General features: G+C 39.6%; 4 protein-coding genes across 5 annotated transcripts; 1 reads left to right on the top strand and 3 right to left on the bottom strand.

The window, feature by feature from the left end:
* Positions 1 to 1740: 1740 nt before the first annotated feature.
* On the top strand, positions 1741 to 4048 carry LOC311504202 (troponin T, slow skeletal muscle-like; the record flags this gene model as incomplete). Its single annotated transcript, XM_084567211.1, has 12 exons — positions 1741 to 1763; positions 1885 to 1898; positions 1984 to 2010; positions 2307 to 2325; positions 2427 to 2487; positions 2581 to 2697; positions 2807 to 2884; positions 2961 to 3083; positions 3179 to 3279; positions 3385 to 3475; positions 3559 to 3599; positions 3912 to 4048. 12 exons carry the CDS (start codon positions 1741 to 1743, stop codon positions 3955 to 3957), a joined length of 741 nt encoding a protein of 246 aa, XP_084423337.1. The 3' UTR covers positions 3958 to 4048.
* Positions 4049 to 4258: 210 nt separating this feature from the next.
* Positions 4259 to 9565, bottom strand: dnaaf3l (dynein axonemal assembly factor 3 like). Its single transcript, XM_084567209.1, has 11 exons — positions 9042 to 9565; positions 6778 to 6884; positions 6535 to 6628; positions 6274 to 6428; positions 5876 to 6076; positions 5667 to 5789; positions 5460 to 5582; positions 5229 to 5364; positions 4921 to 5035; positions 4670 to 4744; positions 4259 to 4487 (listed from the first exon to the last, which is right to left on the bottom strand). The coding sequence occupies exons 1-11, from the start codon at positions 9121 to 9123 to the stop codon at positions 4346 to 4348; spliced, it is 1353 nt and encodes a 450-aa protein (XP_084423335.1). The 5' UTR covers positions 9124 to 9565; the 3' UTR covers positions 4259 to 4345.
* A 276-nt stretch (positions 9566 to 9841) lies between these two features.
* On the bottom strand, positions 9842 to 13490 carry syt5b (synaptotagmin Vb). Its single transcript, XM_084567207.1, has 8 exons — positions 12986 to 13490; positions 11868 to 12043; positions 11673 to 11771; positions 11357 to 11524; positions 10905 to 11072; positions 10613 to 10727; positions 10349 to 10482; positions 9842 to 10259 (listed from the first exon to the last, which is right to left on the bottom strand). Exons 1-8 carry the CDS (start codon positions 13407 to 13409, stop codon positions 10050 to 10052), a joined length of 1494 nt encoding a protein of 497 aa, XP_084423333.1. The 5' UTR covers positions 13410 to 13490; the 3' UTR covers positions 9842 to 10049.
* Positions 13491 to 15197: 1707 nt separating this feature from the next.
* On the bottom strand, positions 15198 to 17299 carry LOC311504203 (ferritin, middle subunit). Of its 2 annotated transcripts, none has more exons than XM_084567212.1 (5): positions 17131 to 17299; positions 16453 to 16556; positions 16175 to 16321; positions 15949 to 16074; positions 15198 to 15731 (listed from the first exon to the last, which is right to left on the bottom strand). In XM_084567212.1, exons 2-5 carry the CDS (start codon positions 16552 to 16554, stop codon positions 15582 to 15584), a joined length of 525 nt encoding a protein of 174 aa, XP_084423338.1. In that variant the 5' UTR covers positions 16555 to 16556; positions 17131 to 17299; the 3' UTR covers positions 15198 to 15581. The 2 variants fall into 2 exon arrangements, with proteins under 2 accessions (XP_084423338.1, XP_084423339.1); XM_084567213.1 differs by lacking the exon at positions 17131 to 17299 and adding an exon at positions 16701 to 17038.
* Positions 17300 to 18245: the final 946 nt, after the last annotated feature.

Genomic DNA, 18245 nt, shown 5'->3' with positions numbered 1-18245 from the left:
CTCTTTCAATTTTTATGATTCCAAAAAAGTTTGTTTGCCAGTGGATGGATATCTTAGGCCTGCCTAGACGTTGGCATCTTGGGAGCTGACATTTAAGTTCAGTGGGCGCTTAAAAGGCATAAAAATGCAAAATATAACATTTTGGATCGTTGCACTCAACAGCGGGGGTCGGTAAAGGCGCAACGCAGCTCTGAAATGAAACGTGCTCCATCGTGATGGGTTATTCTCGGTGCCCTCCGCCTCTAGGTCCATCTGTCCTGCTCAGTATGACTCTGTCGGTCAGTTTAGCCAACAGTGAAGCGATGCGGCGAATTCCTCTCTCAATCCATCATCTGCCTTTTCTCTGTGCCTGTGTTTATTCGGATTCACATTCTCATACTCTGAGATCTTGGCTAAAAGCTAGCTATGAAGGGATCTGGGAGACCCCGTGATTGATCTGCTACAATAATACTCTCAAAGACAGGCAGTCTGGGAGGGCTTTCAGTAGTTTGAATGGAGGCTAGTGGTTTTTTTTGTTTGCTTGTTTTTCAAATTTGCCTGACTTGAGTTTGCATGCTGCATGCTCGATCTGCTTTAAGAAGTCGCAGTGAAATATTTATGTAAACTTTTGCAAGTAAGGGTAGGAAAGCTAAAATATTTACAGGGCTTTACACTTATTTTCAGCTGAGTGAGACTGCCAGTAGATCAAATGATAATAGAGGACTTGGCTGGTGTTAATAGCAGCCAGCCGACCAGCTTAATTTCTCCATCCCACATTCTCTCTTGTAAATCAAATTAAACAAGAAGGATTAGACAGCTGGTACCTTGCTCTTATCCTGGGTAACAGGACGCTCTTCTGGTCTGTGCTCCCGCTGGCTTTTTCTATTCCTAGATCATTAGCTACAATGAATTTCCCTGCAAACAAAAGACTGTTCTGTCTTTGGAGAGACAAAAATCTATTTTTAACAAGGCTTATCAAAAGCTCAGCCGATTTCTCTTTACGTTTCTCAGCACTGCCAAGTTCATTTCTTTAAGCACTAAGCGTGCCAAAAACGTTACGTAACAGTGGCTCAAGCAGATAGGAGATATGTGGTCCAGCAAAAAAAAAAAAAAAAAAAGCAGTAATATACATCTGAAGTTACATAACGTTGTCCTATATATGATAATCTATGAGCTACTGCTCACATCAGACCAGATAAGGCTGAAGCAGCAGATTTCGCCAGCGTATTTGATGGTTGTATTTTATTGCTCAGGAATTATGCAATTAAGGGGAGACTCTGAATGTAAAAACAATGAGATTTTGGGCTATTTTGCATCCTTACTTATGTATTCTTAAATTATTATTATTATTTTTTTTTTATTCCTGAGTTCTCTGCAGGTTTTCTGCAGGTATCCATCCGACCCGGCCATTATGTAACTATTATCTTATCCTGTGTAGAGGATGACAGGAGGCTGGAGCCTATCCCAGCTGGCAACGGCGTGAGTCAGAGACAGGTTGCCAGACTGTCACAGGGCTAAAACAGAGATGCAAATAACCATTCACACTAACATGCACACCTAAGGCCAATTTAGATTTATCTATTAACCAAACATCAGTCCAGGCCCTACTGGCCAACAAGTCTAATATGCCATCGTAAAAGTAGATAAAAGGGCAAAATGCCTTTTAAAACCTGCAAATTTATGGAGCCAACAGAATGACTTTAAAAATATTATATTGTTAATGTAGATTTTTATACTTGTGGTTTTCTCCCCAGTGTCACCATGTCCTATTTAGAGGAGCATGGGTGAGTTAACCTGTTGTCTCGTATTTCTAGACTTTTCAGCATAATACTTCGATCTTATTTAGTAGCATGCCTGATCTGTTTTTCCCATTCTTTCTTTCTTTTTTTTTTTTCATTTATTTAGAGGGCATCATGAGGGTAAGGAAAGTCATTCATTCATTAATAAATCGGAAAGGTATATATATTTATTTTCCCCCTCACAACTTACATTTTCTTTCCCCAGACGAAGATGAGGAGCAGGAGGAGGGAGGTGAGACTGCCATGCTGTTCTGTTCTGACTACATGAACCACACCTTAAATAGAAATGATACATCGGCATGCGAGCCATGAACCTGTCAGTAAAAGCATCACCACACGAGAACCTTGTAAATACTGGTTTACATATAAGATAAGAGTTTTATTCCATCGCCATGATGCTTTCTAATCTATTAAACCCTTTGCAAATAATCGTATAACTTTTCTTTTCACCACGTTTCCATATCTGTTTGTGGTTCATTAAAAATTAACTGACTTTTTTTCCCATTGCTATTCCGTCTGATGTTGAAGAAGAACGTCCCAGATACAAGTAAGAACAAATAGGAATGCTACACATTCAAAATACTGTGAGGTTTTTACCATAAACGATCTGATCAGTCATATTGATTATGTTCTAATGTTATTTTACAGGCCGCTGGTCACACAGCTAGCTGCTCCGAAAATCCCAGAGGGGGAGAGGGTTGACTTCGATGTATGTTATTTCAAGAGTGCCATGAAAGGGAACAATTATACAGCTACGCAAAAAAACAGCCATGAATGATCTGTCTCCTCTGGTCCCTGTTAGGACATCCACAGAAAAAGGATGGAGAAAGATCTCCTGGAGCTGCAGACTTTGATTGATGTCCACTTTGAGCAGAGGAAGAAAGAGGAAGAGGAGCTGATTGGACTCAAAGATAGAATCGTAATCCTTTCCCCGTTCTGTTTTCACGTCTATTTCTCACTTGTTGGGCTACAGAGACCTTTCAGACGAACCAGTTATTAAAGAGGCGATGGTGTTTTTGGTTTTAAAGGAGAGTCGGCGGGCAGAAAGAGCTGAGCAGCAACGTGTGAGGGCTGAGAAAGAGCGCGACAGACAGACACGGATTGCGGTAATTTGTTATTTTATTCCATAGGTTGGTTAATCCCAGCAGGGCAAATTATGTGAGCTGATGATGACTTTTTCAGGAGGAGAGACAGAGGAGAGAGGACGAAGAGGCGAAGAAGAGAGCAGAAGATGAGGCCAAGAAGAAGAAAGTGCTCTCCAACATGGGCGCTCACTTCGGAGGATTCCTAGCGAAGGTCAGACAAGTACAACTCCATGCAGGCGTGTCACGTTGTACCGCAAGTATGAGTGCTGCTTGGCGTGACAGCCCAAGCGTTTTTGTTTCTTGCAGGTGGAGCAGAGACGAGGCAAAAGCCAAACTGCGAGGGAAATCAAGAAGAAGACTCTGGCGGAGAGACGCAAGCCACTGGCCATTGAGCACCTGAGAGAGGACGGTCTGAGGTTATAAAACGTTAATAATTACATTTTAAACCAGCTCCGTGCGGAATAAATGTTGGCTGGGCCTAGCACACAGCATCTCAGGTTGTCAATGCTGTTGTGTTTTAGAGCGAAAGCCACTGAGCTGTGGGAATGGACCTACCATCTGGAGTCAGAGAAGTTTGACCTGACTGAGAAGATGAGGAGGCAGAAGTATGAGGTGAGCCTTGTAGCTGAGAGTATACAAACCTGACATTTTAAAAAGGGGAGGTAACATTGGCATCTCTACTTTTTTTTCCCCAGATCAATGTCCTCCTGAACAGAATCCAACATGCCCAGAAATTGTGAGTCAATCTGCTTGTCTTCACAGACCTCTGGAGAAACTCAGACCACTGTAGCGAGCCACTCTGCTTTGACTATGCAAACACGATCAGAGATCAATGGCTGCAGCCACACACACACACAGGAAATGCAGATGTCACGGCTCTTTAGCGTTTTTTGCAAACAGGATGCACTCATCTGAGACATTTGCATAACTTAAAAGAGCGAGACGGGGAAATGGTACTTCCCTTTCTAACACCCCAGCCACAGTTGCTGGTTAGTTCTTTGACGGGATGCTCGTAATCGACTTTAAATCTTCTCTTGTTTTAATGCAGCAAAAAGAGCCACGGTAAAGGGAAGGTTGGAGGACGCTGGAAGTGATCTCACACGCACACACACACGTGGGAAACAAACAAGAAGATGGTTCACTCCTTTCAGGACAAGGTTGCGGCGATTTTTGCAGTGTTGGCCCCTATATTTGTGTGGCATTTATTAAACTACATCCATTTAAATTTACATCTGTAGTTTTTAGAATGCATGCATGCATAAAATTTTCCATCAGTAACATTTAAACTGGAAATGAAATCAGATTATAATTGCTAATACAAACAAATATGAATCTGAGGCTTCTGGCAGTTGCTCCTCGTTCAGTGGCAAGTTGCCTTATGAAGAAAAAATAAAAATGCTTGCATAAGATGTTGAAAATGTCTGTGCCGTCTCTTGCATCTTGTAAAGGTTGATCTCCTGAATGGGAGTAGGTGATCAACCTTTACTTCTTCTGTTCTACAAAAACGGTGTGGACGTCATCACTTTTTCCCTCACGCCACGGTTCAAATCCAGCCTCTAGAGCGATACTCGCCACTTTCTCTGCAAAGCCTGCTTCTTGCTCTTTGTTCAGATCCAGAATGTACCTGAGACACACAATGACACACAAATGCATCAAAACATAGCCCCACTGTTGAGTTTAGACCTAGGATATTACAACAAACACGAACACAAAAATACTCAGCAGAGTCACTGTACTCTCGGTACAGTCTGTACGGCACTGTACAGTCACTATGGTAACAAGGCCTGTTTCTATAAAAATCCTCACTTGGCCAACTCCACGACAAGCACGGCGTCTGGTGCTGCAATCTGTCTCATCATTGGCCCCAACTGGTGCACACAGCTTTACAGCAGACACCGAGAGGGAAACAGAAACACAGAAACGAAACGTGTTCAGCAAGTCATATCAGTCGTCTGCCCTGTCGGAGACTGGATGGTGGAAGAATCTTGTTTTAGGTTAAGTTTGAATATTTACACTTGAACAAAAGGTAGTAATTAAATAAAAATAAAATGTCTCACCTGGCAGAGAAGTAAATGGTGTTAAAGTAGTGGGAGTATTTATGTTTTTCTGGCAGCTTGTGAAGTGAGTCTAAAGGCAGGAAGGTCACAGAGATCCCAGGGAGATGCATCAAATCTGAAGAGGATTTGAGAAAATTCGGATTCGAGTTTTACTTGCGGCTTTCTGTCGGTAAAAAAGAGAATGATGCAACACAAAGTAATCTTACATTTCAGTTTAATCTTCTTTACTGAGTTACACTGTTTTTGTGGTGTGAGCTGCTAATGTGTTACCTAAAGCCAAAGGACTACTACCATTAAAATCCTTTTACCATTAATAGTAACAGATTTCTGTTCATTCCCTGTGGAGGGCTCCTCTGCCTCGGAGTGAGAAGTAGTGCAGCCCCGTCTACTGGACAGGGACTGGAACAATCCCTGCACGCTTGCAAAGGACACATCTTGGGATGTCTGCGCATGTGGACATTAATATGTTTGTCAGTATAGGCACAACGATGAAATAGAAGAGGCTCTTAAATGTAATTTGTGCCTTTCCTGCTACATACCTTGATGTGTTGCCCATTCTGTGTCTTCAGCAGGCTCTTGTCATCTGTTTCGATGCCAAAGGAGAGGTAAGGGCTGGAAACAATGTCTCCCCAGTAGCCTCTGACAGCCACTTTGTCCCCTCTCTGTCCACACACACAAACAAATGAAGTTCCTCTCTATCATCTTATTCTTTGCCGTGTGGAAAACCTGTGTAGAAAAACACTTGCCTGACTAAAAACCCTTGAAGAAAGCAAAGTCGGATTGGGTATTTGATAGACACCTTCGCGCAGTTCGAACGCCAGTCCCCGTTCCCTCCATCGTGCATATTGTTGCTTGTTGATGACACCACACTGCAGGCAACAGTCAGTGCAGAAAGGTCAAATCCTTCAGTGGAAAAATAACAGTTTCCTCTAACAAAGAATAAAATGTTCAATACCCCCTTCTCATGCAGCTTCATTGTAAGGTCCCAGTCGAAGCAGCCCTTCTTGGAGTCGTAGCGCGTTCCAAGATGCTGCCTGACCCGATAATCCCAGGCTCTGGACATCGAGATAGGGGCAGAAGGCTCAGATGAAGATGATGAAGGCCGCGGTTGGATCCACAATTTGAATATTCTGGCCAGTTCGTCTCTCTCCTTAAACTGTAGAAACACTCAGTGAATTAAATATATATACTTTGTGGAGTACTTGTACAACTCAACAGCAGTTTTTTGATTTTGTAAGGTGTACTCAGTCTAGTGTCAGATAGCTTTGTTTGAGAAGGCCTTAATGTCGGGTTTTAGAAATATGGGGCCTGCTGAAACAGAAGGATACAGCTGTTTCCAGGAGTTGTTTTTACCTTAAGAAGAGTTGTGTTCAGACAGGCATGTGTGGCTGTCTCCAGTGTTTCAGTAACAGACAGAGACAGCTGTGATGCTGCATGTCTCAGAGTCTCTTCTGTCTGACTGCGGATTTCACTGTTCCCAAACACCTCCAAGAAAACCTCTGTCTTCTCTGCAAATTAAAAAAAAAAAGACAGGACAAAACACACTGCAGATTTATAAAACATTTGGATTTTATAAATTTTGTAATATATCTTAAAACCTATATTAAAATCTACCATTTATTCCCATGCTTTCCTGGGGCATCAGTGCCAGATAAAGGAGCAGCAGCTGTCTAGCCACCACCTCCAAGCTGTTTTCTATCACCCAAACCTGCAGTGCAGCAGAAAAGGAAAGATTTGAAGCTCACAGAAGAGTTGGCTTTAAGGGTTAAGGTTACTAATCTTTTCCGAGAGGTGACCAAGTCTGATCTGATCTTATCTCTTATCTTAAAAGACTGAGTTTAAAAGACTGAGACTCACATGGAGACTTTGTTGGTCCTGCAAACCAGCAATGATCTTCAAAATATGTCGCGGATCTCCGCTACCAACCAACAAAACATTGACGTCCCCTTCGTATCTCTGAGGTCCTGGGTGCAGAGAGACAAAGCTTACAGTAGTTCAGCACAGAGCTCAATACTTAACCTCAGTACTTTTTAGCAAAATGTGACTATTCACAAGTCTTTATTCACACATTTAAATGACAGTTCTGTTCTTGAATAAAAAATAAGCATATATACATTTTAAAGTGCTTACGCATCGTAAGGTTGAAAAATGTATTATTTTGGTGCGTATATATATATATATATATATATATATATGGATAGATGGATAGATAGATATGTCTGACCACTGGATAAATATGTTTATATATATATATATATATATATATGTGTGTGCTTATTTCGAAAACAAAATCAATCAAAGTCACAGAAACACTTAATAATTCAGTGCTATAACACCACAGTAAATACTTAGAAGATATCGTTAGGCAATGTTAGATGTCAGTTGGTGTTGGCGCTTTAAGAAGGAAGTTATATTTGAGTTTGAGGAAGTTCAGAAACACGTGCATTGAACTTGTTTGTGCCTGCAGTTTTGTATCTTGCTATAGTGTTAGTGATTTCTCTGGTTTTGAGCACATTGCCAAATTAATTACATCTTCTGTTTTGGCCATAGATTATCTTCTTATTTAACATGAAATGATCTAATACAGCTATAGATGATATTTATAATATTGTATACCAGTGTAAAAAAGTCATATTTAAAATGTGACGTGTGCTAAAATTGCAAAACTAAATTATGAACAACAAACAACGAACAAACAATAAAAGTTCTTATTGTGCTGAATGTCTCGGTTAGTGTTAAAATATTTTAGTACTGGATCGTTATCGACAGCTGGGATAGGCTCCAGCAGACCCCGCGACCCTTAACAGGAATAAGCGGTTACAGAAGATGAATGAATGAATGAATGGATCGTTATCACTGATGCATTAGTATGTAAGCAGTTCTTTTTATTGTTGTAGTTGGCCAAGATGAAGCTCAATGGGATTCAGTAAGGGACTCTTCAGCTGCTGGACAGTGTAATATTCAAGATAGCATCAAATTTTATGAGAATGAGTTGTATCCAAACTAAATAAATGAATAACAAAACAAATAAGTAAATTAAAAGAAATTACAATGATTTTGTTGGCTTTTATAGTATACTCGTACTACCCCAAATTATTACAGCAATCTCTATTTTACATTGTGAGCATTTGTACACTCCCTGGATCTGTTTTTGCCCATCCATGCACCATCTGCACAGTCCCTTTACTATTTAAAACCAAACCCTTTATATATTCTTTTACTTTCATATTTTAATATATATTTTGTGTATATTATTTAGTTTCCTATTTCTTCCTATGTTGCACCAAATGCCAAGACAAATTCCTGATATGTGTGAGCATATGTGGCAATGAAACAGATTCTGATTCTGTATTGTATCAGCAAATTGCACATTACATGTAATTTCATTAAAGGTAAATGAGATATGAAACTATCCATTGTCGGTTCATTTACATTTTTCATGACAACAGCTGGATAATTACAATATATACTCACTTCTTCAGTAGCTACACCATTGAAAATGCATTTTAATGTAACAGTCTTGCACCAGTTATTAGCTTCATGAAGGTTATGGCATTAGGTATTTGTTTAAAATAATGGAGAGACTTGTTGATTCATCTTTGTTGTCATTTTGGAGGCTGTAATATAGTACTATTGAACTGCGCACTGTGGTGTACCAATACATGTTCATACAACAACCCTGTTTTAGTCAGTGGGCTAGGCTAAATAACAGAAACACTAATGTGTTTTTTAATTTGATCTAGTTTAACAGCACCACAAACTGCACCCTCCACAATGACCCTACAGTTGAAATACCACCTTTGTTATGCTGTTTTAACATAAACTGAACATTAGAACAGTCATGATATAGTGCAGAACTGTTAGAGTATATTGCACTTGTTCATTACCTAATGTTTTGGAAAGTGTAAATGTAGTGGAGTAAAGAGTACAATATAAGATATTCCTTAAATTAAGACAAGATAATCCTTTAATTTATCTAGAGTAATCAATTAATATAGAAACATAAAGGAAAATGGTACCACAAAGTACTCTTCATCAAGTAATCGTGGAAGTACTTTGACACGTGTGTGCACAACAACACCAGCATCCTCGTGCACCAGTCGCGCACTCGGGACTCTCACCCATATTGATCAGGTCGCGCGCAGGGCTGAAGCCCCACCAGGTGATGCAACCCGCTCCCTCAGCTGCACGTCCAGCACTCATCCTGCAATGTCAGCGACAAACGAAGCCTGAGTGGTTTTCACGGAGACTCACTAACCAGGGGTACATGAATGTTCACGTCTTAGCTTAACAGAGCGTCGTTTAGCAGCACAGAGCTCATATGAAATAGCTCAGCCTAGCACGGACGCTAGCCAATGCTAACTTGGGCTAAAGAACATCTAATGTTAGCTTGTAAATGTAGCTAATATTTACGGGGCACGTGTCTATAATTTCAGTGTGATAATAAAAACATGTCGTAGGCTTAAACTATAAAGTCAGGCAGAGGGGTTTTAAAACTCACCTCAGTGAATGATGGTAGCTGTGAAAACTTTGTCGTCTCAAATCAACCGTTTGCACAGAAAGTTTGGGTTCTGTTGCTAGGCAACGCAATCGAAATGGCGGAAGACGCTGCATTTAGGACCTGGATTTTATTATATACTCTGACCAATAGCCTGTATTATTACGATACGTTACACAATTCAGTTTAATTTAATTCAAATGGAATATTGATGTGAAAATGTCCATTTTAAGTTTATTTATTATTTCAATAATTTGTCAAACAACCACAGCACTACAAAATGAGCCAAAAAAAAAAAATAATAATAATAAAAAATCCCCACTGTGGGATAAATAAAGGACTATTTTACCTTATCTTATGAGCCCACACAAAAGATGCACATGTACAGATAAGTGTTTTCCATGTATACATGGTTTACAGGTAATAGGAGAAGCTAAGGAATTATCAACAATAAAATATCAAAAAATGTCTGTACATTATACATGCACACATACTGTACACACACACACATACTCACAATATAAATTCCAGAAAAAAACAAATGGAAAACAGAACATGCAATTTGAGAACACATCAGGCTCAACACAAAGTAACATATCAGCAGCCTTCGATACTCCATTGAGATGGGACTCTAACGAGGTTTTGCTTTTAGAGCTGCGTCAACTTCCTCTTCGGGCAGGAGAGTGTGCCACTGGGCGACTGGACGTCTGGGATTGGCGAGCATATCTGACCAGTGGCGCAGGCCGACTCCTGTGGCTCCATAACCCATGAAGGTCTTTCCAATTGGGTCATTGCTCCCGAGTTTATCGTAATCAAATACTGTGATGACGACCTGTACTTTCTGCAAGTTAAATAGAAAATCCAGTTATGCTACTTACTAACACTGTACTCTGTGTTACATTTCAAGCTGACCACTGATGTAAAGCCTACCTGTATTTGCGCAAAGGGGACCTCAAAGCTGAAACTCTCATTAAAGTAAGGATTGAGTGTGTTTTTCTTGACTGTCGTCTTCTTCTTCTTAATCCGTTTCCCATTTTGTTGCAGAACAATTTTCACATACGGGTCTTATGAAAGAGGAATGAGAAAGGTTATGTAGTTGTGTGGCTATTTGTCCTCTTCATGCGACAAGTGTGTTTTGTACAAGAAATTAAGAAAATATCTGACAGAAAGATTTATGGCACAAAACCTGATTACCTGATAAGCCGCCAACATCCATTTTCTTAAGATTCTTTGCCTCCATGATGTTCACTGTTAGTTTTCCAGCAGTCGGTACATACCGTAAAGAAATGCAGATATCGCCCAGTTTTTCCTGTTGTAAAAAATAAAGAGAAGATTTGCAAGACATTTTTATACAGCTCACAAGTTCTTATTTTCACAACTCAGCATATTGTTTATTAGATATAAACACAAATGTTGTTTAATTATAATATTAAAATTTGTCCTCAAAATTTACAATAACCAATTTATAAAGACTAAAACATCTCACCTCCTCCTTCTCACCACTCTCTAAGTCCCTCCATTGTTGCATTGGCTGGCCCAAATCAATACTGTTCATTGGAATCTTTATTTCACCGATCATATCATGCTTGGAGAATCGATCAAAGTCAAAAACCTGCAGCACCAAAATCTTCCCACCCAACTCTGCATACGGAATCTAAAAAGAATAGTTAATACGACATTGAAATGAAAAATAGTTGAACACATGTTTCTTCTTTTTCATGTAACAACATTAGATATGTAGACAGCCACATTTTAGGTTATCGTTATTTTTTGGAAAGATATACATGTTGATAGATGTCATTAAGGCAATGAAAAAGAAAGAGATACGAGCTGAATGTCTGCCTCATGTGGGCTACAAAAGTAATATGTTGCTAATAGCCTGTAACACCAACAAAAGATGTGATATGAAGACAAACGTGCAACATCAAGTTGTGGTACCTTGAAGATGAAAGTCTCATTGAAAACAGGGCATAAGTTTTTGCGTTGAACTTTCGTCTCATACTTCTTCTTTTTGTCTGGCATAAAAAAGACTTTAACATAAGGGTCTGAAGTTCCTCCCATGTCCATAGCAGCAAGGTCCTGAGCCTGAAGGATACCCACTATGAGCTGCAAAGGAAACAGAACAATGGCAGAATGACAGTGGTCACAAAACATGTAAGAATTTATTTATGACAGTTATGTTTGTGTCCATGTCTTCTTATCATTTATATGAATTCCTTTGATAAAATACTTCATGTATTCGGGCAGGACCTACCTGGCAATCTGTGAAGTTGTAGTCCAAGGAGAACTCCAGCTTACCTAGCTTCTCCTGGTCTTTCTCCTCTTCGTCCCCTTCCTTCTTCATCTCCCCATCCTACAAGATAAAACGTCAGTGAGATGGATTTTTATTGTGTAATCCTAGATCAGGTATGTAGAATAATAAATTAGTGGAAATACAGTAATGATTTACCTTCTCTCCACCCTCTCCTTCACCTTCCTTTGCCTTTCTGCGTCGACCTGCCTTCGCCTCCCTTGCTTTTTTTGGCTTTTTCTTTTTCCCAAAGCATTTTTTGAAAATACAAAAGATGAAGCATGCCACCAACACTAGGACCAGGACGACAATGGCTCCTACTGCCCACATGGGAACTGCAAAATTGACAGGTGAATTGGCTCGTCAGTACTCACAGTACTGTACATACTGGGAGTATGTTTATCTAGGCAGAAAGTAGTGGACATATTAATATCTTTTAGATTGACAATAGTAACACAAAAAGGCAAAATCTTGACCCTCAAACAGAAAATCTAATCTTAACCTTACACCACTATCCCTTCCACCAAATTATTCACATCTTGAGTTTACATAAAAGAAAAATTCCCTTTGATAAGTCGGTTTCCTATAATCTAAACAAGTTCTCAAAAAAGAACTTCCTCGACTTGGAAAAAGAATTAAAGTCATAATACCTCGTATGACAATAAAATGTGATGTGTCTGCTTAACAAGAAGCACCATATTTTATTTCAGAATCATCAGAAACATTTCAGAAACACACGGAGTCAGTAACACCCTTCTCCACAATCAGTAACGCCCTTCTCCACAATCAGATAATAACACAACCAGCTGGGTGTGTCCCAGTTCAACCACAGACCACCAGTGGCAGCACTGCAGCAGTTCATCATTAAGTGCTTTATTTCTGACATCATAAGCAGTAGTTGTTTGTTTCTAGGGAGAATGATGCTAATGCTTTTCCACATGGACTTGGGCACGAACATTGAAATTGCTGATGTAATAACCCAGAAAACAAGGTCATATTTCTTTAAAATCACCTTTATATTGTGTTGAATTTGTTCAAAACACATATAGGAATTTTCCCCTCATATCTACAATAACTAGAAAAGCGTGTAACGTACATTAAGGATGCTAAACACAACTGGTCAATACAGTTATGTAATAATGTTAATCTCTCTCTCAATGTAAATTCTGTGCTGTGGTGGATTTCCTTCTTAATAATCAAATGTACGCAGTTTATTTCATTATGAATGTTAACATGTGAATTTCTTGAACATGTTGCCAATTCTAGAGATGACTTACCTGGCAGATGACTGAGTTCGTTCATGAACTTTTCCTTCATATTGTTGTAATCGTGATGTTCTGTATGTGCGTGTTCATGGTGCTCTGAGTGAGAGTGCTCATGATGAGCTGGCTCTGTAGCTTCCTCTGATTCGGGTTCGGACGGCTCAGCAGCCCTCCGGGCTCGGACCCCAACACTGACCAGCCTCATGTCAGCTGTCAAAACAGTAGAATCAGTGCAGTTATTCACGCTGTGGCGATTTATGCTGTAATGAGTTGGCTCCTGGAGTGGGTGATCACACAAATTTATACATGTATGCCGTGTAATCCCTATGTTCATGTGTTGCAGTACCGTTGAAGAGCACTGGACATCTCTAAGCCAGATGCTCAACATGGCTGACCCTAATCCCTCCGTTACTGTTATGCTCTCTGCCATCTCCTCCATCCATAACCCACGCTCTCACTCCCACTTTCATCCCATCCCCATTTTTTCTCTCTCCTGTCTCTGCTAGACTGGATTAAACTCTGGCACTACATTATTAATCCAAAATCCCAGATTCTCAAAGCTTTAATAAACATGGATTGGTCTTCTCCCTCAGTTTTCCACAGTTTCACCCCGTTAACTCTCTTGGAAAGTTTTCTGTGATGATGACTGTTTTATTAGAGCATTTCAGTGAAAGCACACTGGGCTACCGCCTAGATTAAGAAAAACACATCTTTTTATTCGTAGTTTTACTGGATGTATGTTCGCATGATTTTTCTAATTACAGTAAAATAAACATAATTTTTTAGTTTCATATACATGATACATTAAATCCCAATAAATATGTTGGAAACTAAAGTTAAATGACGAGCTACGTACAATTTGTACTTTTTCATTTGTGTGTCATTTGATTTGGTTGCCAATGTTTGTGCCCACAAAAATCTGAGCAAATGACATCAAATGAACCAGCTGTAAGGTTAGCTCTTTTTTTTTTCTCACCAGCTTGAATTTGTTCCATTGTTGCACACTTAATTGTGAGCATAAAAAAATGTCCTTACCTATTGATATGTTCCTTTAATTCCCTCAATATTGACAGAGCTGTTGGAGCAACTTTAGTTCTGCGTATATTTCTTGTTGCTTTCCTGTTTGCTTTCCTTTTGGCGTGTTGGGAGTTCTCACACACCCTTCAATCCTTCGGTATGCTGCTGACTTTGACTGGCAGGCTCCCTAAAACTCTTTCCATCAAAGCTAAAGCGCTGGCAAATCACTAGAGCACTGTTGTCATTTAATCCCCCCTGCCCCTCCTACTGATATTAGAAGGCTGACAACACATCTGTTGCTTTATGCCTGATTGAGAAAGCCTAGAAACCAATAGGCACCATTTCTTGTATTGCTACTGTAGTGTTAAAAAATGTATCACATTGAATTATTTAAGGCTTTTCCTTGTGTAGGGGGAAAAATTACTGTACATTACATCGATGGCTGTGATGGTTATGTTTATCCATTAGACTCAAGAGATTGTGGTGCATCCAGTCTTTAACTAATCCCCTCAGCGTTGCTGTCTGTGCAGTCAATCGTCAATCTACCAATGACTTTTAGAGTGGATATGCCATCATCAGCCATCCATTGGCTTACATTTTACTGCACAAAATGCATACCCGTATTTGTGAACAGTAATCCCTTGGCATGTCAACATGCGTTTGCACGGCCACATCTGGAGATCTCAGAAGGCAATCCAACATGCAATAGCCATTTTTAAGTAGTAGCTTACAAAACTCTAGAGAAAAACATTAAGACAGCAACAAAAAGAAATATTAGCTAATTAACATGAGCCTAGAACAGCTCTCCTCTAAGGTACATGCTATATTAGAGACCACTTTGAATTAAATATATCACAGAGAAAAGAATTCTCATAAACTAAGCAAGCACCTGAACGCACCTGAAACATGAAGAGCAAAATAGGACATAAATACAACATGCCTGGCTATGATGCACCATGTTGACATGTCTCTGCAAGTGACTATCTGTGCTGAAACATATCATTTACTAAGAAGCAGTGTGGACAACTGAAACCACAAGATGTTCAGTACCCCAATGTTAAACATTAAGCGTACACCAAGGTGTGAGTAAGCAAAGTCCTACTGTTATCTTTACAGCACTCTGTAAGTGCAGACATGACATGTGGTTTATGCCGTGACTGCTTGACAAAATCAGATGATCTGTATAGAGTTTAAAAAAATAAAATAAAAGTTGTCAACATAATCAGACTTTATTGAATGCTTCAATGATATTCCAAATCTTAACAATTTGTTTTAAAAAAACAGTCGTGAAGGCTGAAATCTATGACACTGGAATGTTATGTGAACAAGCGACTCATTTTAACAGCTTAAAAAAAGTGGTAGTTTAAGCACCACATTAGTGAGAACATTATTTTTCCTTTTTTTGCATTAGAAAAATTGAGGTATTTTCAGTTGACTTGGTCTAAATTGCTCTTGTGCCAGTGGTACAAGAATGGAGTTGCTGGTAAACTGAAAATATTGTAACATTTGCATAACGGAAAGAGGGACTATTGCCCTCTTGTTTCTATGTATCTTTGTAAACGTGGAGTTTGCATCTCTGTTTTTCCTGTGACCTTTACAGAGTGTGCTTATCGAAGAGGTATTCTCCCATAGGGCCATGAGTCTCAGACGCGGTGATGCGGGTCAGACTGCCAACGTAATCGCCCAGCTTCTTGATGGTGTCATGGCTGTCAGCGAGGAAGTGCTGCTCGAGGAAGTCACACAGCTACAAAACAAGTAAGACAGAAAACAGTGAATAGGATGTTAAATACATCTATGAATCTGGTCAAACATGCACTAAATTAGAAAAACCTTATATTCAACACACCTCAAATCATCCATGTTGTGATTTAGCTTAACATTAAACTAACAAATGTTTATTCAATTCGCACCATATAGGTCTACAAGTGGCATGCATATCTTTATAATAATGCCAGACTTACATGAGGGTCGGTATGGGTACCAGCTCTGCGGTGAACGTCAAGCACGCAGGTGTTAAGGGATTTTTGGTGTTCCAGGGAAAAGGACATTGCATCCAGACCACCTCTCCAATCCTCTCTACTTGGTTTCTAGAACAGAAAGTTGATGCTTGTATCAACAGAAAGAAATATTACAATCTTAACAATAACGGCTGTAAAGTGCTAGCTGTTTTTTTTTTTTAGGACGTACAGCAATTGTCTGAAGCAAAATGCGGCCTCCTCTCATGTTCTGATATTCCAGCAGCTTCTCAGCTTGTTCCCTCTCCTTCACTGAGCGCTCCAGGAAAAAAGTGGAGAATTTTGGCAAAGCAACATCATCCCTGTCAAAATACATCCCCTAAAAGAGAGGAGGAAAAAAACATTCTTATGGATTATTGTGCAAACACAGAAGAAAAACCCTGGCATATCTACAAATATAAACTGCATTATAAATAGTCCTATGGTGTCTACTGTTGTGGACATACGTACCAGTGCAAGGTAAGTGTAGGATGCATTTAGCTTCATGTTGATGAGCTTGTTGATGTCTCCTTCAGTTTCAGAATGAAGGTTCTGTTTTACCACGGACTGCATGTCTAAAAGACAGAAAAATACAGTAATCAGTATGAATGGTAAAATAATAAACCAATGCCAGTAAATGTACATTTCAAACATATAACAGACAAATCTACCCGTTCTGTAGCAGCAAACCGCCCAGGAGAAAAAGAAACACTTCTTACATTCACTTACTCAGGCTAAGCTGACTAACAAACACACCAGACCAGTCGCCCTCTGAAGTAAGCTTGATTCTGCAGGTCGTGTTTGTTGGCTAGCTTTTACGCAACTGGTATTTAACAAGTCAGTAGTCATGTGGAGCGAGTTCAGGTGGGCTGTAACGTCTCCTGTCAGGTGTCTAGAAGGTCAGGCTAACATTGGAACAATTTGAGAGCTGTTTTGGTGAACTGTCGCTCCAGGGACTGCGGCTCGTTGAAAGCACTTTAAACAAGAATTAAACACCAATGCTTCCTTAACATTTAGCATATCTAAGTTAACTACAATGGGTGCTAGAAGTTATAACCTGATTGATTAGCTAGCGTTAGCACAGTTAGCACAAATTGAATATTAGCTAGCTAAGTTAGCACAAACTAAAATATTATCAAGTTCACTTACCTGCCAGTCAATTACGGGTCAGTGTAACGTTTTTACTTGTTTCACCAACTTCGTCTGTTGCTACCACAGCTTAGCAGTACTGCAACTGTCCGGCTGATTTTATCTTGTTTACACGCCACGAAACTGCAACAGCAAACCTTAGTTTGCTCGCTTGTGTTTTCATGCTTTGTACCTCTTTACTGCCACCACTCGGCTTGGGTGACACATGGCACACTTCAGACAATGAGAATACTTAACCCATGCATAGCCAACGACAGTATGGTTATCCGCACCTAAACCAAACGATTTACAACTGGATCTAATATCTGCTTTGTAATATTATCTCAAATAAGAGTGGCCCCATATCTCTGACAAACAAAAGTGTAACTGACACCTTTTACTCAACATTACACAAAAGCTAAAATAACATTTACAAAGAGCCACTCTGTGATCAAGTCAAGACAAAGCTAAAAATATGAGAGTGCAGGTGGTAAGCAGACCATGGGTGATAATGAGAACATTAACGTACATATGTATATACCAGAGCAGGGGCCAAGGTAAACAGTCCTGCAGTGGATGAGAAGACAGTGTATGATGAAGAGACAGGAGAAAGACGGTACTGTAAGTGTACTGTAGTGCGTTCAGGATGTGGCATTGGTGGAAACGTTTGTGATAAAAGTCATGGAAAAGCTTTTTAGAATGTGTCATAAAGAAAGGGACTCTTTTAAAGGGCCACAGACTAAGTGTATCATTTACAGAAAGGCATATCAGCATAAGTGTATGAAACCATTTCTTCTGTTTGCACAGTTAGCTGTATTAACAGAGTTATATTACTTCTGTATACAAAGCTAACTAGAGAAAGCACTTTGATTATGTGCAATTGTACAGTCTAAATATGTGTAAAGTAGACTGTAGCATGCTTATTTGTGGAGTTAACATAGGATGAAGCTTGACATTCTGAAATGTGGAACTTCTGCCCTCGCTAACAGATGTTTTTGGAAATTTGCTGTGGAAACTAAACAGACAGGAGCACGCTTTTAAACACGTGTTTCACTTCTAAATAACATTTCATTTCAGGTCTTGCCATCCAAAGCTAAATATTAAACAGACAGTTCCCCCCTAAAATCATAAAATAC

Source organism: Chelon labrosus (genome assembly GCF_963514085.1).
Source record: "Chelon labrosus genome assembly, chromosome: 19".
NCBI lineage: Eukaryota > Metazoa > Chordata > Actinopteri > Mugiliformes > Mugilidae > Chelon > Chelon labrosus.
Note: the sequence above shows the minus strand (reverse complement) of the source record. Positions and strands in the feature narration are given on the sequence as shown.